Raw genomic sequence first — 26,410 nt, 5'->3', positions numbered from 1 at the left:
GATTCACCTTTGGTCCCTTGTTTCGCTCGAAATAGGGGACTGGAGGCGGAGCCCTGCCTCCATATCTCTCCGGCCTCCGCCTCCTCCGCGCGGAGGCTCTCCGACTTCTGCCGGCCCTCCCCGGCCGACCTCTCTTCTTTCCATTCCCTCTCTCCCTTCTCCTCCCTCTCTCCCTTCCCCTCTTTCTCTCTCTCTCTCTCTCTCTCTCTCTTCTTCTCCTTCTCCCCCTCTGGCAATGACATCTCGGTTTATGTCAGAACTGTCTCGGTCCGCCGCCGGTACGGCTCGGAACGTCCCGAACCGAGCAGTTCGGGACGGTTCTGCGGACCTTATTTAGTTGACTAACTGCAAGTAGTTACTGTAGCATATTGTCTCTCATACCATAAAACTAATAGAAAAGAATGGGGGGGAAGGAGAAGGGGTATAAGAATTATAGTACTAATCTCTTATCACTGATTTTAAGGCCTTATTTTTCATAGGCAATAATGAGCACATCAATAGTATTAGCGCCACAACAAAGAACTGACTGACAATAGGTTGGGTAAATGTAATTTCACATGGTGATAAGTAAGCTTAGTGTCAAATGCTATTCTGCTCAAAGGACCAAGCACAAGAATGCAGTTAAAAGGATCGAAGAAATATGTTACGGTTGCGTCTAACTAAATTTAATCAAATCAAACTCAAGGAGCTGGGCTGAGATTGTCTTCAATGAATCTAATAGCAAACATGCTGAGGATAATGTGTAGACCTGTGAGACTCTATACTTCCACCATATATCTACAAAAGGCTACAATTTTCATGACAAAAAGGCATCCTAGTCCACAAGGCTCCCATATTGCAGATTTGAGGAGGATCAGATGTATGCAGCTTTACTCCGCCCATAGAGAGACTATTGCCGTATTTCGAAACCGTGACACCCAGTTCATAATAGAGCAATCTTATAATTGCTCTAAGGCTTGCCCTCATATTTTTTATAATCATTTAACAAATTATCCATCCATAAAGTATTGCAGAATGATTTTGAGCACAGGCTTAATGATAGGAGAAAATGATTTCACATAATCATCATTGTACTCCTGACTAAAGTTGCAGGTAAATTGTCTTATAGTGATCCACTTAACTAAATATTGATCTTATAACAATGACAAGTCAATTGTCTTATAGTGATCCACTTAACTAAGTATTGATCTTATAACAATGACATTTAAAGGCAGGAACCTTCTTGTGGAAAAGGGAAACATGTTTCCAAGTATGGGTATACAAAATCATCTCTAGCAACAGACATAGGTTGCATCCACTTCTGTACTGTGTTACAGTGAATAGTTGGAAGAAATGACTTTTAGCTGGAGGAAGTTAATCAAATATGGTAAAGTCAGCTAGTTGGTTGACTGTTACAACTTTTAGCACTCGGAAGAAGGTAATGGGGAAGCAAGTTGGGGCAGCTTGTCCACAAAATGGCATGATTATGAAGGTAAATATGGGGGCTGGGTGGCGGGTGAGGTGCAAGACTGCAGTAGTAAAACTCAATTTCCCAGTCTAAGGAACCTTGAACAAATGAGGTGAAGAATGTGAATATGAAGAAAAATGAGCTTATTAACCATAGAGGGTGGAAGAGTTCTAGGTAGTCTATTAAGGGTATAATATTGAAGGCGCGTAAAAAAAAATGACATGTTCAACAACAAGAATTGTCATGCAATAGGATTGCACGATCTGTAGCCCTCATACTAAAACTGCCTAAAACAGAACTTAGCAGGCAAATCAAAAGCCTATCATCATTGAGAGCTCAAGGAAGAAATATTAGGTAAGAGCTCAAGCAACTAGTGAATGAGAATAATCTTCAAGAGTAAGGCCAATTAGAGCAGACTAGGGCATTTTCTTAAGAATGTACATGTTGATAAGAGTGACATCTGCCTGGAACTTAAAATGGGAATAAAGGCAGAATGAAGTGGATGGTATTAAGAACATGACAGTTCTTGGGTGGCACTTTTTTGTTTAAATTTTCCTAGACAAGAGTGTTGAGGAATGGTGCCCTGAAAGGAAAACTGGATCTCAAAAATGATATACTTTTCTCAGCAGGATTTGGATCACTGGATTGGCTATCTTTTCTATCATGTCGTCTCAAAACAAACATGGTACGGGGAGGCCCCAGGTTTGAATCCAGTTGATGGCATTCCTATCATGTTTCCTGAAATATTCTTCAAAATAATGATTCAATTGTCGCTAGCATGGGTCTGCTGTGTCATGTCATCTAAAAACAAAGGACCTAGAAACAAACAAAAATCTCTTCCAATAGAAAAGCTAAAAAGGATCAGCGGATGCCAGAAATATACCGGAATTAGGATAAGATAATCATTAATAATTAAAAGAAATAAATTGAACCAAAGAATATTTTTAACTTATGATTTCCATCAAATTTGAGCTCTAAGATCACATTATCCAATCAATTATCTCCAAAAATTTAAACTAATGGAAAAAAGTCAAAATGTATATCAAACTTAATGGACTACTCAAAAATATGAGACAAGTATCGCTCTTATCTCTAAAATGAGATTCTTATATGTGGATATATACATATATTTCTATTTTGATATGTAGATTCAAATCATTATTCTCCAACTATGCGACTTTTTTAAGTAAAAAATTACTGATGAATACATTTTTTTCATAGATGTACATAGAATTTAAATCATTGCTCTCCAATTATTTTCGCTCTAGGTGGGGTAATACTGACACTCTATTAAATTTCTAACCTCTCTCAAATTAATGATATTCTAACCACTTTCACTCAATGGAACTCTCATAAATAATTTGGATGTCAATAACTTGCTCGTAGAGGAAGAAAAATCAAATTATAAAGGAGTGCTACTTGTACACTTTCGTGTAGGTGGAAAAACTCTGCACATGAAAACATGGGGCACTGACCATGCCAATAGAATTAATGACCATTTATAAAAAAAAATTTAACCAGTTATTTTTTCTCACTTTTAAGTCTTTCCCCTTGAGTCCTCACCCATCTTTCCTTCTCTCGGAGCTTCACTCCACCATTGAGTACGCCTCCTTATTTTTGCCATGGTTTATCACAGCTCATAATTCACAAGTATATGATCTAACCCCTAATTGGGTTAATGGGCTGACTAACCTCTGTTTAGAGGCCCAACAAATAACCTAATCAGTTGCTGCAATGTCGGAAGCTACCTCAGCCCAAATTTTTTACATGCAATGTGACGAAATTCAGATACGGATACATTCCCGCCAAAGGAAATCTCATGACTTCGTCTTCCCTATTTAAACCCTTCCCCACCGCCCACCTTCCCACCGACGTCTCTCTCTCTCTCTCTCTCTCTCTCTCAGCCCAAGAAATTTGAAGGCCGGGATAAATGGCGGAGGTGGAGGAAGGCCTCGGCGACCCGGAGCAGAAAGAAGAGGAGCAGCGATGGGAGGAAAGAACTCTAAGCCTCCTCCAAGACTCCAAGATCGATCAAGGTCCCACCTTTCCCCATGTTTCCGCCCCTTTTCTTTCTTTCTTTCTTTCTTTCTTTCTTTCTCCCATCTTGATTCTTTGATGGCGCTCTCTTTCCTTTCGGCGGGTTTTCAGAGCTCTCCGGGGCGAAGGAGGCGAAAAAGTTGGGCAAGAAGCACAAGGTGAAGTGGATGAAGAGGCCAATGACCATGCCCCAGGCCATCGTCGAGTTCGTCGATGAAGATCTTAGGGAGAACGCCATCAGATACCTAAGCAACTACCTCGTCGAGGTCTCCATTTCTTTTGCGAATTTTCTTGGGGTTCTTTATTGATTTTGGGCACATCTGTTTCGAATTAGACTTTGTAATTTTCTTGTATAGTCTACTATGTTCCGTAGGAGTTAAATCATTTGATGTTTAAGCAATTAGGTTAACAAGAATGTTTGATTTACTTGCCCTTCTTGTGCTATTTTAAAAAATCACTTTTAAAGGATTCCAGGTCAATAGAAATTTGGTTGTACAAGCCAGGATCCAAGAAATTGATTAGTGGTGATTAATGATTATCAGAATATCATCAATTTATACATTCTTGGCTGCAGAAAAGGGAGGAAGATCCAGATAATTACCACCGGGCTGGTTTTTTGGTGTTCAATTCCTGTGCTACAATGTCTGTATTGTTGCAGGTGGTCGTTTGTTTCTTGGTTTTAAGATTCTATCTGATGCTTTGCAAATGGCTTGTTTAGTTTGATACGAACGTTTTTGATTTGATGGAACAGGAGATTGTGGGGTTTTACGTGAAGATGGTAAATGAAACTCTCAATGTGAGATCCATTAAACGTCTTGCTAATGTTCTCACACTTTTTCAGGTAAGTTTTCTTCTCTGTGTTGCTGAGGTTTATGTTATTATCTCCATCATGGTTTTTGTTGTATGAAATAATTCTTGCTATTCACAGAGTGTTGCAGCTAATGGTGAAACAAGGCAGAAGTTTGTTGATTGTAAGTCCAGAACAACTTTATGTACTATGAATAATGCACTCCTCAAAATAAATAGAACATTTATGTGACAAAATTCCATACAAGATACTTATGGAAGGTTCTTTTCTTATGTTTATGTTGCTGTGAAACTACTTACCTGGAGCCCCTGATTTTATTTGTGGAGAAACTTGCCATTTTTCTTAAAGTTTTTTTTTTTTTGAATTTCCAAGACATTGTTCTGGTGCTTTTTAACTATTGCATCTGAATTATAAGAGATTGTTCCTTTGCTTGGCACCCCTTTCCTTAACATATGCACTGAGAAGAGCTTTTGGGTTTGAATCTGGAAGGTAGAATTCCCGCTGTATTTCCCATGGGCAAAAATGGATATTCTATTCCTGATCTTAAGCTTACAATTACAGGATAGCCATTTCCTTAATTACAGTATATACCTTGAAGCCTTTCCAGATTTGTCTTTTGTTCCTTAACAATTATTTCAAAAAAAAAAAGGGAGCTTATCCTCAATTTTTTTGCCAAATCACACATTCTTCAATCTCCGTCACTCTTTATATTATCACTGTGAATTTTCTAACACTGATAATTAATTTCAGTGAAGAATATAATCTTTGTACTTTGGCATAATCAACTTACTTATGATTTACATCACGATTGTTTACTCCCCATGTTCCAGCTTGTGTTCCAAACTTCTTGGTTCCCTTGATACTATTTGAAAACAAAATCGAGGTGTTTGACAATATTCGTGCAATTGCTCTCTCGGTTATTGGAATTCTATGCCAGGTATTTTGTCTTTTGATATGTTTACTGATGGTTCAAATCATGATACTGAATCATGGAAGTAATTATTTTGTTTGAAGGGTAGAGAGCCAAGTATCATCCGGTGGGCTATTGAGAGTGATATGGTAGAAGTGTGTCGCGCCATTGTAGAGACAGGAAGTGAGCTTACTAAAGTGGTAATTCTGATTTTCAATATGAACAAGCTAAAATTTCTTTCTCATCTTGTTCTATATTTAAATGTTGCATGTTCTTTTTCAGTATACTCCCCCCCTTGTTTGTGTATTATTCCTATATAAATTCATCCCATTACTTTCTTATTCATGTTCTGAGATTAGTCTTTGGTATATTCGTCTGGCTCCAAATGATCTCTCATCCTCTGTATCATAGATGACTGATGACTAAAAAATTATGGTAAATGCACGATATTGGATGCTGTTATCTGCCGACGGAATGCAGAATCCCGCATAATATGTGTTGATTTAATCATTTATCTTGTAAAATAACTTTATATCCAAATAATTCCTTTAAGTTTAGTCCCAGATTCCTATTATGAAGCAGTTCCGTTCGTGTTTAGTTAACTCCTTAATATAACTATCATGTACATATAGAAATTAACTCCTAAGACTTTTTTTTCAATTATGTTCCTATTATCTTATATACTCCAGTGCATTTGTGCATCACATGATCTTAGTTTCATTTCTTTCTGGAAATGAGCTAAAATATACAAGAGCAAGGATTTGAAAAACTTGCAGTAAAAGCAGATGTAACCTTTAAAGGCAACGTTCAGCAAACAAGAATATGTAAAAGTGACTAAATATAGTTCTCATTAAGGCTGATGACTAATATTATGATTATTTCTACATAGTTTCTTTGTTTATTTTTTTGTTTCTTTAGAAGAAAAGTTACAAAGGATATTAAGCGGAGCTAGAATGTCTTTCATTATTTCTACTTACGTCAGGAAGCATAAACCAGGGATTTCAGATCTTCTTAATAGGTTGAAAAATGCTTTATGTCAATCTACTATCAACTCGAGGGAGGTTGGGATGGCTGTTTGAAAGGCCTGTAGGATAAACTTTAGTTCCTTTCCCTGTAAATTGTATGACCGTTCTCTTGGGATAAATGCGGAGGCTCCCTCTTGTAGCACTGTGGCAGTCATCCAACTTTTTGTAACTTATGCCTCCGAACTCTTTTTCGAATAAAAATCCGGATAGTTAAACCTCCCCTTCATTAAAAAAAAAGAAGAGAAAATTATGTAGTTCAGAGAGATGTTGTGTGTTAAAAACTAGCAGAATATATTTTTCTTTCATAAGTAGCTGTCATGTTAACCTGATTTCCGTAAAGACTATCAAATATCATGGTGATGTGACATTATTAATGCAGGCCCTAACCGAGATCAGTAGTGATTTCAACTCATTGGTCACTAACTAGTCTATTCAAATTCTGTGACCTTTTGTAAATGTAGCGCACTTGCCAATAAATGGTTTTTGTGGGGGTGTATTAAAACTGCAGAATTTGAATTTCAGATTGCAATGCACATCCTTGAAGCTATACTTCAAGATGGGTTTGGGATATCTTATGTTTGCAATCCCATTTGTGATCACCTGCTCAAAGGATTGATAGAGACATGGGACAAACAGGTATGTCTACTGACTACCTAGTTGGCATGGACTTCCATTTTTTGGCAGTTTTTTCCTTTCTTTTTTTTCTGAATTTCAATTTCTTGTTATGCGGCTTTTATGAAGGTCAATCTTCTGGCTGTCGACCAAGACCTTTCTCCACGTCTCCTCTTCCACATCATCAGATGCTACATTATTCTGTGCAAACATGATAGGTAAATAACTTGGGCATTGAATTAATAGTCTCCCAATAGCCAAGTTTCTGATTTCTACCAAATCATTGTAAGTGTTTCAGGGGATATGTCATTGTGATGAACAGTCTCCCAAATGCTCTCACAAATGGTTCCTTTCATGAAGTGACAGAGGTATTTTGCCTCAAGCTTTTTTGCTAGTCAGATATGTATTCTAAAGTGAGTTAAACTAGTTGCTTGTTTTGCAAAACTATAGGAGTTCCCAGTAATCAGGAACCTGATGCATCAGCTTCTCCTCAATGTTGGCAAGATCGTAGAACATCCAATATTGAGAGATCCAGTTCAAGTGCATATAGTGAAAGGGAATATGCTAAAATCTGGTCTTTGCATATGCGATCCTGTTCCCACTGATGTGATGGTGCCAAAACTTATTACAAATGAACAAATACCTTTTTACCATCTTCTCTTGAATGTTACTAATAGTAATTTCGATTAGATAGGACTGGCTTATCAATGTTGTACAAGTGCCATCTCATTGCAGTTTTTGGAAGGGGAGAATTACTTTATAATTCTTTCATATGCCTGCTTTTTCTATTTTTTTCCTGTAAATACTGTGCAACATTGCAAGTTCTCTGTCATACACGTCATTGTGGCAGTAAATAAGTTGACTGTATCCAAAATTCTGAAATCAAAGATAACAAGTTTTGGCTAATATATTTTTGGTTCATGTTTATCTTACAAAATGAAGTGTGACTGTTGGCTATGGTCCACAGTGTTACCGAAAAAAAATATTAAAAACAAAGTAGTTTGGAAGCATTTATTTAGCTTGTGGAACAGATTGCTAGAAATAGTTTTTGAAGGTAAACAGAAACTCATGATAGTTATGCTGGTCAATTTTACTTGTACAAGCATAACTATTTTAAGAAAAGTTGTCAGAAGATATTTCTAGCATAAAGCCACTATTTTTGCCTGTCCATTTTTTTATAAAAAATATTATGAACAAAAATGTCCTCATAAGTTACTCTAATATTGTAAGCCAAATAAAAATAAAAATAACTAATGGAATAACCATTCTGTTAGGCAATATATTTTTCTTATATGAGAGCGTCAGAAGTCTTACTCCTAACTTTGAATTAAGACTCTTACGTGCATACTTGACAAGGGGTTCCAATCATAGCTCTCTAGATATGCGACGTTTTTTTTTTGGAGAACAAGCTTTAATGATTGATGAATGCTCTTGTGTGGTGAAAACGGCAATTCATATAACTTTTACATGAGTACATCTTGTCAGATCAAAAGAAAGTAAAGAGATTTGATGAATGCTTTCTCCTGGATGCATATGGTCTGTATAATTGCTCTCCAACTATTCCCTCTCTTCATGGGATGCTGACCCATGACTAAACTTCTAACTTCACTCAAATTAAACTTTACTTTTAATGCCACATAAAATTTACTATTGAAGAGTTCTACTTGGAGGTTTCAGCTGGAGAAATATATTTCTTTGCTTTCCCACTCTCTTTCACTCTTGCTTTCCCTTTCTGTCTCCCTCTCTTTTTTCTTTCCTTTTTTTTGTGCATTTCTTTTACAGTACTCAATAATTTTGGATTAAGACTTGCTCAACTCTTTCACTAGCATGATAAAATTTCTTCAGTAATTAGGAACCACGCCGCATCCCCCTTGCTTTCAATTATTCCTCACCTTGCACCAGAAAGATCCAACTCTCTTCATCAGAGACCTTGGTGTTCGGAAGTATTAGAATACATTATGCATTGGTTTGGCCTGCCCAATACCATACCTCGTACTTACATGTTAACCCAAGAAAGTTGGATGGTGAAAGGTAAAATAAGCTACCTTTTTTTTTTCACCCAACCTATATAGTCTACCAATCAATGGATTGGAGATGCTGTTATACAAGTTTGGAAATGGCAACGACTTGTCTGCTTGCAGCCTTGCAGGGTCCAGCAACAACTAGGTCATAAACTTGGCCTGATTGTTAGCTCAGGTACATAGTCTAAGGGGGCGTTTGGTAGAAGCAAAAGAAAAATAGGAACCAAAAAACTAAACAGATAGCATAACTATGCTAGATATTTATATCATATTTTCAGTTTGGTGGTTAAAATTTTTAGTATAGGCTCAAAATTGAAATAAACTGTCTAATTTTCCTGAAATAGTAAAAATGTCCTTGACTTGTTATGATATATTTTATACGATTATATTAATATTTTAATATGAAGTCAATATTTTTTTAAAAAATATTGTATATATTATTTACCATATATTATAATATCATAGTGTTATGGCATATTATATGCTTAAGAATTAATATTCCAAACTATGCTAACATTAAGCAATAATATTATGATATTACATGATAATAGAATATTATTTTATTATATTAGAAGGCATACGTTAAATACTAATATAAATATTATATTTATGCAACACAATACTAATAGTATATATTGTTATATAAACATAAATATGTTACAGCAATAATAATATTATTACATTAATAAAATATTTTATAATAATATAAAACTCAATATACTAGTAAATGTATTATAATAATTATTATTATAGTATTAGCTATAGCATATGATAAATATTAAATATTTACTAAAATATAACACTAGCATAATATTATAATAGTAAATATTGCTATGTTGTGCTAATATTAATAATAAGTATTATAGCATACCAATATATATTGAACCCTTAGAATGCTCTGAAAATTCCGATACGAAAAAAGTGAAGCGAGGGTTCCACAGCAAAATTTCATCTCATGTAGTGGCTGTCCATTTGGATGGAAAGAAGCTATAGAGATCTTAACATATAGAGTCTAGAATTTCTTTAAAATAAGAGGAATTGAATGCTTTGCACGTATATAATTTTTGAGAGTGAGAGTGTCTTGCAAGTAAAAAAAATCAGGAATGGTTGGAAGACATTATGATGGAAGAGAACCTTTTGAAACTCTTAGCAGACCTCCAAATAAGGAAACAAAAGTAGATTTATCTTGCCCTCAACCTCGAGAAAGAAAACTCCTAAATTGGAGAAACATTCTTATGACCGCTAATGACACAATCACTACATTGTAATGATGTTTTGTAGAATTATATTCAAGAAGTTCCTTAAAATGTTATACAGACATCCTCTATTAATGTTAAGGGACTGTGCAACGAGTGGTATAATTCTAGGCATGAAGTTATGATCGTACAATGCATCAAATGCAATGACATGGCACATTCTTGCTTGCTACAGCATAATTAGAAAAGATTTAACTTGGATGGATTTATGTATCTTAGTTGTTTTGGGTTTATCAAAAATCTATTCACTATCTTTATGTAAATATTATATCATGCAGCCCTTTCTGCTCCTTAGTAAAATATGTTCCAGGGCACCAATTGTTGCTGGAAATTGAACCCGAGGGCGACCATTGGCTGAGAAGGAGGAGCTCCGGCAGGAAATGGCGGGTGGCGGTACGTGGGCGGGCTGCGTCCTCCAAGGGACCTGCAAGAAGCCGGTGGCCGGGGTTTCCGGCGCCGGCCCTCTGAAGCTTAAGTCAGAGAGGGCTTTTGTGGGGAAGGAGAGAGAGGTTACATGCCAAAGTTCTGAAAGTCAAGATCCCCGTTCAAGGGGGAGAGGTTCTTCTTTTATAGGAGGGTACAAAGTTACCTGTGATGTGACTGGGCGAATTGAATGAGTTACCGCCATGATGGAGCACGATCGTGTGAATTAATGCGCTGCCGTGGAGAGCCAGACTGGAGCTGATGAGTTGTTGTGGATGACTGGACGTAGCCGAGTGAGTCAACTGGTTGTTGTGGAGGGTTTAAGATTTTGAGTAGGCTGGAGATCCGTGGAGGGCATGCGCATTTATTGTTGAGTAAGCTGGAAATCTGTGAAGACCATGCGCATTAATTGTTGACAGCCATTCAGGCGGAGATCACAGGATGGGGCCCTAGAAGGCTCGGTTCCTGGCAGAGTGGAGGAGTTTGCCTTGTTCTCTGACTGGGTCTCCTTCAGGGTCAAAGTCGATCGAGGTCGACTTGGCCGAGATTAGGGTTGCAGGGCCGCGGGGCTCGGAGTCGGATGTCTTGTGGTCGGGCGCCTTCAGGTCGGGCGCCTCCTGGTCGGGCGCCCTCAGGTCCGGCGCCTTCAAGTCGGGCACCCTCAGATCGGGCGCCTTCAAGTCGGGCGCCTTCAGGTCGGACGCCTTCATCACGTGCCGGAGATGCGCCCACATGTTTTGGGGCAATTCATTTTTCCCCCAACATCAATCGTTATTAAATTTGTTGAGTAAGAAATAATGAATAGCAAACTCTATCAAATGATGGCTAAAACAGAGGAGAGAAGCAAGGGCGAAATGTTTAGGTCAGGAAGACTTGAAAAGAAATATTTTCAACAGTGCATTGGCTCATGCTTTTTCTCCCTAACATATCATCTATATTCATATTGTTGTGCTTGCCACTATATATGCAACAATCTGCTTTTTGCACTAGGAATTATTACCGAGCTGGCGGTCGTGATGCTTGTAATTGAAATTTGTGTCTGTACTTTTGAACCAGCTTCCCTAGTCAGTTTCTCCCCTTGCAATATAATCATGACTACAATCTGCCACCTCCCTAAGCAATAATAATGTAATGGCTGACACAGCCCAAGGTGAAAGGGAGTTCGATGCATGTGAAGTCTCCAAGGTCTAAACTTCTGGAGATCTTTCTGTATCATTTCCTTTTCCATCATTCTCACATTGGCCTGCCTCCTCTTTTCCATATGCCAAAAAAGAAGGACTTTCGGATTTCATGTGCTCTTCTTGATCTCTTTCTTTGCTCCAAAGCATCAGGTAGAGACCGATGATGACAATTAAACCTCCAATTATGCTACAAAATGAGGAAAAGAAAGTTAGAATTCTAAGAGTGATTTGTATTTGCGTGCACATTAATGAGCAGGCAGAAAAGTTGAGGCACAAAAGCTTGTATGTATTTGCATTCAGGTACAGATATACAAATAGAAGGAACCCTGGAGACCTATAAAAGTTAAAAATTACCACAAGCAAGAATCTAAATGTTCAATCTTTACCTTCCTGTATACAATCTTTCACCAAAAACAAAGTATGCTAGAAGTGCCACCATTATTGTTGAAAGAGGATTGAACATAGTCACAAAAACTGGTCCTTTTTCCTCCGTGCACCACAATTGAATGAAGATTATTAAACCAGAACATACGACTCCCTGCAGCACAATTTTTCTTGTAGAAAGGAACCTTTTGGAAAAGAGAGGAGCAAGTCGATTATTAAAGTATACTCACAGAATATAAGATGCTCCAAAGGTCAATGTCATATCCAATCATCCATGCTGTTGGCTTGTGCTCTACAGAAACAGTAAAAACAGCTGACTGTATGCCCCCAATAAAGTTCATCCATGTAGTGAGTGAAAGTTGCGCAGGATATCGTTTGAGTGTCATTGCCTGCAATGCTAATGAAGGATTAGTGTGGCCTGTTATTTTAAAACTCCTAAGCGAAAAAATTGGTGAAAGGTGGTTCATGTAAAATTTACACAAGGAGAATAAAGCATTTAGCCAAAAAGAAAAAAAATCTACGTCGAAAAAATAACTTATTAAATAATCTTTATTTCTAATAGCGACCTTACAGTTGTGATATGAGATATATATCCGACTCTAGCAACTATATGCATGCAATGTCTCGACAATCATAGTTGTGTATGTTATTTATTATCAGGTGCTTAAAATCATTCTTATATTGCTCATCCACAAATCCATCACTCTTGCATTTTTCACTTAAACCATATGCTCAACCCTTCATATAGCAGTTCCATTGTAAATACTTGAGGTCGACTTAGTTCAGTCCGTGCATACTAATTTGGGTATTGGATTGTTGTAGCTCTTTCTGCTTGGAAGCATTTGTGCTGGAATATAGAACAAACTACATAGGACCATCTCATCATGTTTGAAGGATTCAATTTTGTACTATTATCGAAGGAAAAAAAAAACTTTTTTCATAATTAGCAGTCAGACTGATTATGTTGTATTAAAAGAAGTTCAGTACCTGCATGATATACCAGACTGACCACGTTATGCAGCTTGCAACAGTAAGAATTGATCCTTTGAACCAATTTTCATGAGTGGTATTTCCTTGTATATGAATCAGTGCTCTCGTGAAATTCCTGACTGCTGGTCCTTTATACAATGTCATGGTTGTGACACCAGCCAAGGAAACTATGGTCCCGACTATCTTTGCCATACCAGGAGGACTCTTAACATCAAGATGCTCCAATCTTAAAGTAAGAGGCAATCATTGAATTAATAACAGTTAAAATGTGAGATTTATGTCTTACATGCATCACTTGCTAGATCATGGCAAATATATCAAATTGAACAAGCAGAGATACAATTGTTATTATAATGATTAGTACTTGAAGTTTGTCTGACTGAAAATAGACCCCAGTTTCACAATTAAAACTGAGTTAAGACTGAAGCTGGCATACCTAAGCAGAATAGCAATGACAAATGTCATGGAAGCAATGGTGTTGACCATAGAGGAAACAAAGGTTGGAGAGGTGTATCTCAAGCTTGCGAAGTACATATTCAGTGTTAGGCTGACCCTGAAGCATTAAAAGATGATGTTAATCCGCAAACAGGGTACTGGAACTCTGGTTTATACATTCACAAAATGTTTGTTGTCTAACCCAAGAAGTGAAAGAACACATATTTCCAGGAACAATGCCCATGTCAGCTTCGGTCTTAATTTTCTGCAAAATGGAAAACGGGAAAAGGTATAAGCAGTGTTCGTGGTTAATTGTAAGAAAAGAACTTATGGATTGCACTTTTATTTTATCAATGCAACTCTAGTAAGTGTAGTATCAGGGACACTACTTCCACTAAGAATTGCGTTCCCTGTAATCATCATGACTAAAAAATCATTTTTCTAGCTATGTAGTTTTTAGTTTGGTAGAATTACTTGAATGTTGTGAGTGATGAAAATAGTGTACCTTTCGAGGAAATAGGCGAAAGGCCACATGACCAAGCCACCAACAAGATGCCGGTAAGTAATGTAGACATGGGGGTTCAATCCCCGCTTGAAGGAAGCTTCAGTAATGAAATAGAGAATTGTGTAACCAAGCTGAGCCAGAGCCATGAGAAAGTGTGCTTTCAATCTCCTGCATGTTCCTCTGATCTGAAATCTTCCAAGTGTCATAGCTCTTGAGCTTCGTCTTTCCAGCAACACAGGTATTGCCTTTGCTTGCCGTGGTTTCTGAATGAATAAGTGGTACCATGGTAGTTTATCTTTAAATAGAGATGGCTTTGTTTGCATTTTGTGATTCCTCATACACGTTGCTGGTATCTTGTTCTCCCACATAACGTATGTCTTCTAGATGAAAAAACTGCAAAGCTAATGGGTGAAAGCTTTAGAAGATATTCTCTTGCATGGTTGCCAAGATACTCCAAAACTTTTGCATGTTCTATTACTACTTCTTGATACCGCCCAAATGGATCAAGAAATATATCTAATGTTTAATCTTTCACTTGACTGGTCAAAAAGCTCAAGTAAGCTGAAGCAGCATGACTTTCTTATGTGGACTGTTTTCTATTGAATTTTATGTGTGAGATTCTCGGAGGTTACCACTTTCTTGGTTTTCTAAGCCTTCCAACCATCGAAATCTACTCATGTATAGTTTATTGTTGACCAACCAGGATGTTAGTACAAGAAACCTGTGATATCCCTGTTAATTAACTATTTTCTTTGCACAATCTCCATTAGATCATTCATTTTTCCCTCATTGGCTAAAATGCATGGATTCTTATTAGCTGTGTGTGAGAATGCACAAACTCCTTTTTGAATGCACTATTGAAGTGGCAGGCTGTGGTACATGAGGAAATTCTACTTCTTCTTATGAGCAGGTCATTCTCTGCCATGACCTTAACTATCGAGCCTTTCCCAAACTGGTATTGGCTTTGTGATTCTTACTCATGCCCCTGGACTATCTTGCTAAAGCTGGATAAGAACCAGCTTCCTACTTATGGATTGGACCAGATAGGTTTCAGATAAGTCAGGAGGAAGCTTCTTCCTCTCTTTAATCTTTTGAAGCTTCTGTTAGTGACTTTTGGTACTCTGTTATTCCTGCTTTCTTGTTCCCCTTCTTCTGTACTTTTATCTGCTATATTTTCATTTCCTGAACGAAAGTGATTGGACAAGTGACCAATCTTTCTTTTTTTCAAAAAAGAAAATCCGAATTTATTTATTTCTTGTCTGGTTGTCATGCTGAACCCTGAACTTCTTTTATCCATGCTTGGGACTGGCAGTTGCATTGTTTATATTTCATCCTCTTCTACGCCATAAAACTTCACCCGATACGTTAAGATCAAGTCCTTCTAACGATGTAAAGATGACCAGTAACTTCTGGACCGAGGCTAGATGGGGTCAGTACTTGACCTCTTTAAGCTTTTGTGCCAAATCCACTGCAGAGATTTCTACCTCTGATCACTAGAAGCTACTGGACTTTCATGGTTGTATGGATGGATCTAGCTAAAATACTTAAAACTTTCCTGATATTAAAATCCTTGTTATTTTTTTATTCCCTCTGAACCTAGATAATGACAATAGGCATGTTAGAATGCATACAACCGTTCTTGCACTTTATTCAAATGCTAGTGGAAACCTCTAGCACTTTAATAAACACCATTTCATTATGAGAGTATCTGAATCCACCCTGCTTTGTGCCACTATATACTGTCATTGGTTGATCACTAGATTCGCTACCTACTGGTGGTGTGCAAGTGAAAGGCTGCAGGAGGTGCAAGTGGTCATTCTGATCTAGTTGATGGAAAGGATGATTTGGCTGCAAATGAGATTCTCCATCAGTACTCATGGGAAGCGCCATGTCCAATTGCTGGTTTTTTGGGTGTTGTTGATGAACAACATATCGGAAAAGTTTAGGTAAAGATGCCAATCAAAAAAGTGTAGGTAAAGAATAATTGTAGTGGAGAATAGTAGCTATAGTGCACATCAGGGAATGCCTTCCATGCTATTGCCTCCTTTATTGAAATATGGTGTAATTATCGTTTCGATCTATACATCTAACAAAAAAGAAAAGGTTAAACAGGTCGGGTTGGGCAAACAGGTTAAATAGGTCGGATCAGAATGGGTTGGGCTAAATAGGTTAAACAGGTCGGGTCAGCTTGGGCAAATACGTTACCTGTTTATTAAACAGATTAAACGAATCGAGTCGGGTTAATAAACAGGATGGGTTCATGTTGTAATTTTTAATCTATTTAATAAACAGGTCGGGTTCAAATTTATGATTTTTTGACCCAACCTGTATCTGATCCGATCCATTTATGTTCAATCCAACTCGATTGCCACCCCTACTCGGCATTATATTTTGTTAATTGTTACTCTTGTAAAGCATGCACGCATGCACCACAATGGAACGTCGCTTTGGACCCAGGTTTTCCTGGTGACCTGCTGTCATGATCCTGTTCAGCCCTCGCCAAAGACAGGTCTTTTGATGCAAAAATAATAATAATAATAATAAGGAGAGGGGTTCTTTTACGTCCTCTACCATATTCCCGGCCTATTAATTCAGGTAACAATCCGTCCCAAGATAGATCGAACTGTTGCTTTCAAAACCAGAGCGTAATATAATTAGGGATCAAGTTGAGGGATGACATCCTGCAGTGTCGAATCCGTTCCCCTTCCGTATTGAACCATCTCAAACAACATTTGGTTGTGCCATTCATAATATTTTAGTAATTGTAAAATAGATCCAAAATTATTTTTCAGCCTAGGGCGTTGACATAGAGTATGTTTTTAGGTTTACTGAAAATTGAAATCTAAGTTTCTATTTGAGCTTGCCTGCAATAGGCAACAAACTTTGAGACTCAAAAATGAAATTAATAAAAATATTATTCCTACTAATTATTTTTTTTAAAAAAAATCATTCTCCTCCTCGGGAGAACCAAATAATTTCAGGATTATTGTTTTCTATCACGCATAATGGGAAGGCCTTGGTCCCGGTGTTATCTTTATCTCATTAGTTTAAAAAAAAGAAAATAGCCTAAGTGTATATATCTAGTCCTCTCCAGAATGCAGGAGGGATGGAGGGGCCTTTCAGGTCAAGCATGTTTTCTATGAAACTAATAGGGCTACGGACTGTGTGGCTGCTTATATAGCCAGTCATTTTGAGAGTACCCTGTGGGCTGGTGATGGAGAGTTGCCTCTGGTACTATGAGGTATTTTGTTTTTTGATTTTATTGGGTGCATTTATACTTGTCAGATATGATGCATCTACCTAAAAAAAAAAAGAAAAAAAAAAGAGAGAGGAGCAGCCGGCCTTTTTATAATGGGCGGCATATTAGGCTTGGAACCTCATACTGTCCGTTCTTTAGAAAAAGTATCTTGATACCAGCATTTCACAAAAAGGTTAAGAGGCCAGCTCAAGCTGAAAAGAATAAAAAAAATTCGTGCTGTTGAACTTTATATTTTTATCTTTTTATTAGTGACCGGACTCTTCCAATCGAGATTCCTTGGACATGTACTGCACATTCTGGACCCTACTTCCACAGATAAATAGAATTGCCTTCATTCAGACAACAGATCACCTTCTTTTCTAATACATAGAAAAGACTTTTTTTCGTAAGAAATACGAAAGCAGGTGTAAATTCATAATAGGCCTGTCATAATTTTAAAGAAATTATAACAAAAGAAAGGATAAAATTCATCTCCAACACAAAAAAAAAAACAGCGATAAGTTGCCATTGGAGCATGAAATGAGTCACAAAAGATTGAGAGGCGAGGGTAAGAAGTTCAGTTTAATCATCACATGATGCCAATGTGTTCCTGGAGATTGAATAGCTCTAATGACTCGCACCTTGGTCGAATTCAATAATTCAATGGTGCCAATCCACATTGTTAGATCATTGGCCACATTGAAAACCAAACTCATATACGAAAGCAGCACTGTGGATCTTTTTTCTTTTCCAGGAAAAGTTGTATCCGCCACCATTTCACGGACTGTGGAAAATTTCTACTCTATATCGTAGATTTTCATAACCCAAAACCATGACAAATTTCGCATACTGATAGACGGAAAATGAATCTTCATGAGATTTTATATCCATTCAAGACCAAGGTTAAAAGTACTTTAGATAGAGGCCAAAATTGTATAGCCAATTAATGCTTGTCACGTACCCCGATTGTAGAGGACGTTGTTTGCGCTCATTGCGGTGTCAACAGTTAGAAATTATTGGCGATGTGCTTATGTGCTTCGGGACGATTTATTTTTCCCCAACAGATTTTATAATAACTCTATGGTCAGAACTGTGAATTCCATTTCATATTTTCCTACAAGGATACCATCCTAGATCCCATAGGCACGCCGAGGCCAGTGACCAGTGAGAGGGAGATGATGATCGCAGGATTGGTGGTGCTGATTGATGGATCGACCTTGGGCACACCATGTGCTGGTTCAGACCGTTTCTTTCGTGCGAAAGAATGAACTATTCACCTTCTTTCTCGGCATCAACTGTTGGATTACTCAATAACCGTTTTGAGATCCATGCAGATTGATGGAATAGTTTGAAAGTTGTGCAACGTGTGATTCAATTATTGGCTTCATGAAAGAATATCAATTATCGATTTGTGCAAAGGATACAACCCGAACCCACCATACAGAGTGGCTTAATAGGGATAATTTGGTTCCGTGTCTTAGCCTTCTATTTGTCGTCAGAAATATACATGGGGATAGGTGAGCTTAAACTTCATATGTTTGTATGCATGGATATTCTCAGTCGAGATCCTTTGTAGCAAGCAGGTGCTGTACCATAGAGTGCAGCACAAATATGGACGGCCATCAAATAATGAGCATCGTGTATGATATAGCAGCGCTCGTATGCCATCTTGTTTTATAGCTGTCCGTCTCTTAATGGTAGAGCCTGTGCACCACGGAGAATCTGTGCTTGTTTTATTTTTATGGGGAAACTTGTATTTTAAGATTAATTAAATGCGCACTGGCTAGTTGATTTAGGTTGCACAAGTAGCACTTCAATAAGGACAGCATCCTAGATTCTTAATCTTAGAGGTAGTGTTCAAAATAGGAAAGTATTTTCGATTCTTAATTATGATATGAAAAATATGGTGCAATTTGCACCGGATCAATGCCGGAATATATCCTGCCTCCGACATGAATATTCTCGAAACCACAGCACAGGTCTCTGTTCCATCAAATTGATTTCAATGACAAAGGCCATGCTTGCCGACAAACCACGGCATTGATTCCACGGAGTTCATTCGCGACGAGGGAGGTTAACGTGCGCTTGCATCCCAATAGGCTGCACAGTGCGCTAACACTTTCAACATCCACCAAGGATATATGATAGAGTGACACTTATTTGGCTTAATCAAAAAGTTTAAGCAAATTATAAGATTTTCCATAGCTGGTTATCAATTAAGGTAAACCGGCTGGTTTACCTGCTTAGATCGTCACCCACCAGCTATTGCAATCCTATGTTACTTTCCAAGCTCTCTCTTTTGCCATCCCTTAGCTTAAGCCTATTGATGGGTAATTGTTGATTCTCTATTTGATTTTAATGAGTCCAAAACACTTGAGTATATTTCATATTGTACTAATGAATTCAAATGAGTGTTTCAGATAAAATACTTTTAAACTTGAAAGAATGCCTTAGAGAATGGTTCAAGGATTTTAAGTTGATTTTACTCATGTTTGGAACCATTTAAGTCTTTGCCCTACACTCGAGTCGACTCCTAGAATTCTCGAGTCGACTCTGGCACATGGTTACTGTTTGACACTTTTTCGAGCCGACTTCCAGATGAGGCAAGTCGACTCCCAACTGTTCAGGAGCTGACTCTTACAGAGAAAGACAGAGAACGAGTTTTCAAGCTGCAGTGCGCGAGTCGATTCCCAGAAGTTTCGAGCCGTCTCTCGCAAATTAAAGCCGCAAAGTAATTTTTTCGGCATAGTGGCCGAGTCGACTTGGACTGTTCACGAGTCGACTCTTACAAAAATTGGCCGAGAGCATTTTCCACAGACCAGAATGCGAGCCGACTCTGGAATTACTCGAGCCGTCTCCCGGAAAAGAGCTGGTATTTCACTTCTAAAGATACTGTCGGCGAGTCGACTCCTGATTCCTTCGAGCCGACTTTTACAGGATCGATAGAGAGCCTATTTGTAAGAGTCCGAATTCAAGTCAACTCCTGATTTTCTCGAGGCGTCTCCTGCTTTAGCCGAGCCGACTCCAAGACGGACGAGTCGACTTTGATTCCAACGGATACTTTGTCAGGACGCACAGTTTTGTCAGAACGGTTCTTTTCTCCTCTCTAACGGCTAGTTTTCGAGGAGTTAAACTATAAGAGGTGGTTCTAAGTATAAAGAACAACATAACACATATTCCATATAGAGCATTCGAGAGAATCAACCGCCAAAAAAAAATTAGAGCCTTTCAAAGCGAAACAAGAGGAGTTATTGCATTTCAAGTGATTTCAGAGCACTCTTCCTATTAAAGGCTCATTGAAGTGATCCTCAACTACCAGCACATTTAAGAGAGGATCCAGTAAAGGAGAAGCCAAGTCTTGCATCAGCAAATTCTGTTGGAGGGCTTATTCCTTTACATTTTGTTTATATTGCTATATCTGCTTATTTAGAAGCTTGTAACCTTTAGACTCTATTTTTTTGATATTTGTTACTTGATTCAATCAAGAGATTGAATCAAGGGGTTAAGGGTTGTTTGTGAGCTCGAAAAAACAAACGGAGTGGTTTTAGTCGGTGAGCCAAAAAAAATGACCAGGTTCATTGTAATCCTGTGAAAACAACAAGTTGGGTTGTGAGCTTGTAAAACAATCGGGCTGTAATCTTAAGATTATAGTAAACTTCCAAGGAAAGCTTGAAAAGTGGACGTAGGAGCAAGGTTGGCTCCGAACCACTATAAAAATCTTATGTTTGTGTTGTGGTTTATCTTGCTTTACTTCTTTACTGCTTTCTTATAGGTTACTTAATAACATTTGTTTAAAATCAAGAAAGCTTTCATAATCCTCAATAGATAAATTTAAAGAATCTAATTTTAATTAGAACCCAATTCACCCCCCTCTTGGGTTGTCTATTGGGCAACACCTAAGCCTAGGGGTACAAATGGGTCGGATTGGGTCGGGTCTTGAGTGACTCCGATCCAATCCGATTTCTCGTTTAGGTTCTAATTTTAGACCTAGACCCGACCCAATTGAAGATCAGGACGGGTCGGGTCAGGTCTACAGTTATAATTTTGGACCCAATGGGTCATTCGGGTTGGGTCGGATCCATGTATAACTTGGACCCAACCAGAATAATTCGGGTCCGGGTTGGGTCTAGATCCGAGTTGGGTCCGAGCCGGGTCTGCATGAGTGAGTAGGTGACGGCGGCACGTCAAAGAGGGGAGAGGAGGAGGGGAAGAGAGCAGCATCAAGAGAGGTCGGCATCATGTTTGCAGGTGAGATCGGAGGAGGAGGAGGAGGAGGAGGAGGAGGGAAGTGTCTAGAGAGGGGGTGTGAGGGTCACAAGTGAGATCAAAGGAGGAAGAGGAGGAGGAAGAGGGTGCATGGCGTCGTGATCGGAGTAAGATCCAAGGAGGAGGAGGAAAAGTGTGGCATTTGGGTTGCAAGTGAGATCCAAGGAGGAAGAGGGTAGGTCTGGGGTTGCAGGTGAAATCCGAGGAGGAGGAAGAGGGTGGGTCTGGGGTTGCAGGTGAGATCTAAGGAGAAGAGGGTTTCGGAGGAGGGACATACCTTGGGAGAAGGGATGAAGCACGCCGAAGTCGTTGGACGCCAAAGAGACTCTTGGGCGCGCAGAAGGGGGAGATCGATTTGGGAAGGAGGGGTCTTTCGACTTCTCCAGATCTAGGGTTCCTCCGCTCGACAGGGGACTCGGATTCCAAAACTTCCAATGTCCAACATCCTCCCCGGTGGCGACTTCGAGTCCTCGTTCACCAACTACGGCCTCGTCCCCTAGCTCCTTCCCTCCCCCAACGACGACAACCACCTCCCCTCCTCCTCCTCCTCCCTCTTCTACCGTGCCCCAGAGACCCGCCACCCCCGCTCCGGCTCCTTTACCCCTCACTTTGACGTCTGCAGCTTCGGCGTCCTCCTCCTCGAGCTCTCGATCGACAAAACCCCCTTCCATGACCTCGACGAGGAGCACGGTGCTGACATCCCCTAGTGGGTCTGCTCGGTGCGCGAGGAGGAGACGGAGCGAGGATCCGGTCTCCTCGGGGAATGAGACCTCAGAAGAGAAGCTGGCAGCCTCTGGGCCTCCAGATCTAGGGCTGCAGCCTGCGGATCTAAATGGATAATCCGGGTTCGGATTGGGTCGGATTGGGCCGAATCGGGTATTCTAGTAAACAATCTAAAATTAACCCAAAAAAACGGGTCGGGTCGGGTCCAGATCGGGTCAAGATTGAGTTGACCCAAACCCAATCCGAAAAATAGAACAGATCCATATTTAGGACCCGACCCGGCTCCACGGGTTCTAAAATTTGGGTCGGTTGGATCTACGCGGGTCGGGTTGGGTCGCGTCATGGGTCAACCTGACCCATTTGCAGCCTTACCTAAGCCCATCCTAGTGCTAAGTTAAGGCAATTTTCAATCTTTCCAAAGGGAGAGCTCCAATCTCCAAAGGGTTTCCAAACTCATACTTCTAGCACTTACTAGGAGGTTCTAAAAACGGACACCTGCAAACTATTCCTCAACGTCTATGCCAAAACTGTGGATGCTGGTAAGCTGAATTATGCCTTCATGTTAAGTTTGATCATAGCGGCCTGCAAAAGATTTAAACAGCAAGGACTACTCTACAAAAGTGGATTTCATAAAATCATTTGACAATATTGCTTGGGATTTTCTCATCTCTATTCTTAGAGCAAGGGGTTCCGGCTTCAAGTGGTGCAGCAAGCTGGATTGCGTTGATTCTTCAAACTAGCAAGATTGCCCTTCTTCTTGATGGTCAACCCATCAATTGGATCCAGGCAGAGAGAAGGGTCTTAGACAAAGAGACCCACTCTCTCTGCTGTTATTTATTCTATTAAGGGATGTCTTAGATAGAATGCTAAACATGGCTGCAAGAAGCAAGCTGATTGAAGCAAACAAAAGCCTCAGCCGAGATTAACAGCATTCAATATGTTGATAATATGTTGAAATCACCACTTATCCAAAAAGCTTAGGCTTATAGGATGAGGTAGATTTATTTATATATTTTATATTTTTTTGCACTCCCCCTCACATGTGTGCTCTGATACCATATTAAAATCACCGCTTATCTCAAAAGTTTAAGTTAATAGAATGACGTAGATTTATTTATATATTTTATATCTTCTTACGTGATACAATAATTTTTTATATAGCATACAAGAGGCAAGCATCTAATCTTAAACTCATTTTGTATCCTTTCAAACTTCTCACTGGTCTTAAAATTAATTTTGAGGAAAGTTCGGTGATTGGTTGGAATTTTTGGAATCAAAGGCCAAAGTTTTTGCTGGATTTATGGGATGCAGCCTTTCCAAGCTACCAGAAAGCTATCTCGGTTTGCCTCTACACTCAACAAGGCTCAAAACTTCTGATTCAAACTTTTTTGTATAAAAAATCAACGACAAGCTATATGCCTGGAAAGGGAAAATAATGTCCATGGGAGATAGGTTAGTGCTGATCAATGCAGTGAAGGGGTCTACACCGATATACTGCATGTCATCGCTCAGGATTCCAGCTGAAACCAATAAGAAGATTGAACAGAAGCGAAGACAATTACTATGGAGAGAGGTAATAAAATATGCAATGGGTGACACTGCTTGGTGAGTTGGTCCCAGTTTTGTAGGCCAAAAGCTCTTGGAGGTCAAGGGTTGATAAATCCTTGTTACCCTGAACGCCGAATACAGTTGAAGAACATAGACAAGTTGGAAAGCAATGCTACCAAAAGCTATAGCGATGATTGCATGAGGAAGCATCATTTGATGGAAAGCTGGACTTCAACTTACGTGAGGAAGCATGAACGAGGGATTTCAGATCATCTTAACAGGTTGAAAAATGGTTTATCTCAATCTTTTATCTACTCAAGGGAGGTTGAGTTGGCTATTTTGAAAGGCCTGTAGAATAAACTTTAGTAAGCTCCCTCTCGTAGCACTCTCATGGTCATCCAACTTTTTGTAACTTTTGTCTCCAAACTCTCTTTCGAATAAAAATCCAGGTAGTTAAACCTCCCCTTCATGAAACAAAGAAAAAAAGAGAAAATTATGTTCTTCAGACAGATGTTTGCTATTAAAAACTAGTAGAATATTTTCTTTTTTTCCCTAAGTAGTTGTCATGTTAACCTGATTCCATAGAGACTATCAAATATCATGGTGATGTGACATTATTAATGCGGGCCCTAACTGAGATCAGTAGTGATATCAACTCATATGCCAGTACCTAGTATATTCAAATTCAGTGACCTTTTGTGAATGTAGTGCACCTACAAATAAATTTTTTCACCAAAAAAAAAAAAAATGCACCTACAAATAAATGAAAAGATATTATTTATTTATTTATTCATGTATTTCTTGTTGTTTGAGGGGTTGCTTTTTTTTTTTTTTTTTTGGGTGGTTGGGAAGGTGGGTGGCGAGGGAGAGATTTCGTGGAGGGGTATTAAGACTATAGAATTTGAATTTCATATTGTTATGCACATCCTTAAAGCTATACTTCAAGATGGGTTCGGGATATCGTATGTTTACTGGCTACCTAGTTGGCACAAACTTCCATTTTTTAGCACTTTTTTCCTTTCTTTTTTCCCCCTGAATATCATTTTCTTGTTCTGCGGCTTTTATGAAGGTCAGTCTTCTGGCTGTTGACCAAGACCTTTCTCCAAGTTTTCTTGACTACATTACTCTGCAAACATGATAGGTAAATAACCTGGGCATTGAATTAATAGTCTCCCAATAATCAAGTTTCTGCTTTCTTTCAAGTCATTGTAAGTTTATGTTTCCAGGAGATATGTCATTGTGATGAACGGTCCAGATCATGCTCTCACAAATAGTTCCTTTTATGAAGTGACAAGAGGTATTTTGCTCAAGCTTACATTGCTAGTCAGATATGTATTCAAAATGGAGTTAAACAATTTGCTTGTGTTGCAAAACTGTAGGAGTTCCCAGTAATCACGAACCTGATGCATCAGCTTCTCCTCAATGTGGGCAAAATAGTAGAACATCCGGTATTGAGAGATCCATTTCAAGTGCATACGGGGAAAGAGAAGATGCTAAAATTGATGGTGCCGAAACTTGTTACACATGAACAAGTAACCTTCTTACCATCTTCTCTTGAATGCCACTAATAGTAATTTCGATTAGGCAGGACTGGCTTATCAATGTTGTACAAGTGCTGTCTCATTGCAGTTTCTCCAACCATGTGACTTTTTTAAGAAAAAAATTACTGATGAATGCCTTTTTTTTTTTTCTTAGATGTACATAGGATTTAAATCATTGCTCTCGGCTAGAGCTGGCTTACAACGGCTAGTTCGCTCCGAGACGATTGCATCAATTTTCGTGCACATTGGAGATGGAGGGGAGGTCAAAAGCTGAAAAGATGGTGGCTAGCACTGCCGTGGGGGATGGCTGGGCGCAGCCGGCACGGGACAAAGAATCGGACACTCAGACGAAGCCCGGAGTCTAGGTGACCCATCGAGTCTCGAAAGGCGAAGGTGGAGAATCTCTGACAGTTTTTCACGGCCGTGCTCAAGTTGGCGGAGGAACCAATAGAGGCATCGCAGAAGGAGTGGGAGGGCTTGGTGGTGGTGGTTCGCAGTCTTGGCCGTCGAGTGCCGGCAAACTAGGATGCCGGAGACGTCGCAGCTCAGGGGAAGATGGAAGCAGAGGTGGTGGCAGTTCCCCTGGCCGATGACCACCTCGCACTCAGGTTCAAATCAACAGCGGATTGAGATCGGGCCCTCACCGGAGGGCCATGGGTGGTGGGGGGCCAGCTCCTGGCCATGGAGCCGCAGACTTCTGACTTCGTGCCAAGCTTGGATGCTGTGAAGACGGCGATGGTCTGGATCCGACTACCCCGGCTGCCGGTGGAGTATTGGTCAAGCAAGACATCCCCCAGATCCCTGCGGTGGCGGGTCGGCTGCTTGCCGTCGACGGGGTAACGGAGCAGTAGAAGATGATGGGCTTTGCCCGGGTGAAGGTGGCCATCAATGGCACGTCATCATTGCTGCTTGGAGTCCAGATCAAGGGGAAGACGAGCGTGTTGTGACAACCCTTCGCCTAGAAGAACATCCCAAAGTTTTGCTTTGGATGCATGTTGCCCAAGGTGACAACCCAAGAGGAGGGGGGGTGAATTGGATTTTCTAAAAATTATGTTCCCTA

At 39.4% G+C, this 26,410-nt stretch overlaps 2 protein-coding genes across 3 annotated transcripts; one reads left to right on the top strand and one right to left on the bottom strand.

Moving 5' to 3' along the window:
• Nucleotides 1-254: 254 nt before the first annotated feature.
• On the top strand, nucleotides 255-7,747 carry LOC103723929 (CCR4-NOT transcription complex subunit 9-like). 2 transcript variants are annotated; one of them, XR_005510688.1, is made up of 11 exons: nucleotides 255-3,483; nucleotides 3,596-3,750; nucleotides 4,059-4,142; nucleotides 4,236-4,325; nucleotides 4,413-4,455; nucleotides 5,123-5,229; nucleotides 5,307-5,402; nucleotides 6,750-6,863; nucleotides 6,969-7,057; nucleotides 7,130-7,207; nucleotides 7,290-7,427. XR_005510688.1 is itself a non-coding variant. In XM_008815027.4 (11 exons), exons 1-11 carry the CDS (start codon nucleotides 3,378-3,380, stop codon nucleotides 7,527-7,529), a joined length of 1,194 nt encoding a protein of 397 aa, XP_008813249.2. In that variant the 5' UTR covers nucleotides 256-3,377; the 3' UTR covers nucleotides 7,530-7,747. The 2 variants fall into 2 exon arrangements, 1 of the variants encoding a protein (XP_008813249.2); XM_008815027.4 differs by having other exon boundaries at nucleotides 256-3,483; nucleotides 7,138-7,207; nucleotides 7,290-7,747.
• Nucleotides 7,748-10,118: 2,371 nt separating this feature from the next.
• On the bottom strand, nucleotides 10,119-14,317 carry LOC103723928 (WAT1-related protein At4g08300-like). The gene is made up of 7 exons (XM_008815026.3): nucleotides 14,035-14,317; nucleotides 13,732-13,794; nucleotides 13,531-13,647; nucleotides 13,092-13,320; nucleotides 12,335-12,493; nucleotides 12,107-12,258; nucleotides 10,119-11,907 (listed from the first exon to the last, which is right to left on the bottom strand). Exons 1-7 carry the CDS (start codon nucleotides 14,238-14,240, stop codon nucleotides 11,727-11,729), a joined length of 1,107 nt encoding a protein of 368 aa, XP_008813248.1. The 5' UTR covers nucleotides 14,241-14,317; the 3' UTR covers nucleotides 10,119-11,726.
• Between the last annotated feature and the right edge of the window lie 12,093 nt (nucleotides 14,318-26,410).

Source organism: Phoenix dactylifera, chromosome 2 (assembly GCF_009389715.1).
Source record: "Phoenix dactylifera cultivar Barhee BC4 chromosome 2, palm_55x_up_171113_PBpolish2nd_filt_p, whole genome shotgun sequence".
NCBI classification, from domain to species: Eukaryota; Viridiplantae; Streptophyta; class Magnoliopsida; order Arecales; family Arecaceae; genus Phoenix; species Phoenix dactylifera.
This window is presented reverse-complemented; position numbering and strand designations above follow the sequence as displayed.

Coding starts and splice junctions, on each gene's coding strand:
- LOC103723929 (XM_008815027.4), top strand. CDS start 3,378: ATGGCGGAGGTGGAGGAAGGCCTCGGCGACCCGGAGCAGAAAGAAGAG. Junction 4,326..4,412: donor ATGTTCTCACACTTTTTCAG/GTAAGTTTTCTT, acceptor TGCTATTCACAG/AGTGTTGCAGCTAATGGTGA. Junction 7,058..7,137: donor ATTCTGTGCAAACATGATAG/GTAAATAACTTG, acceptor TAAGTGTTTCAG/GGGATATGTCATTGTGATGA.
- LOC103723928 (XM_008815026.3), bottom strand. CDS start 14,240: ATGACACTTGGAAGATTTCAGATCAGAGGAACATGCAGGAGATTGAAA. Junction 13,795..14,034: donor TTCGCCTATTTCCTCGAAAG/GTACACTATTTT, acceptor TCCATTTTGCAG/AAAATTAAGACCGAAGCTGA. Junction 13,321..13,530: donor GTCATTGCTATTCTGCTTAG/GTATGCCAGCTT, acceptor TCTTACTTTAAG/ATTGGAGCATCTTGATGTTA.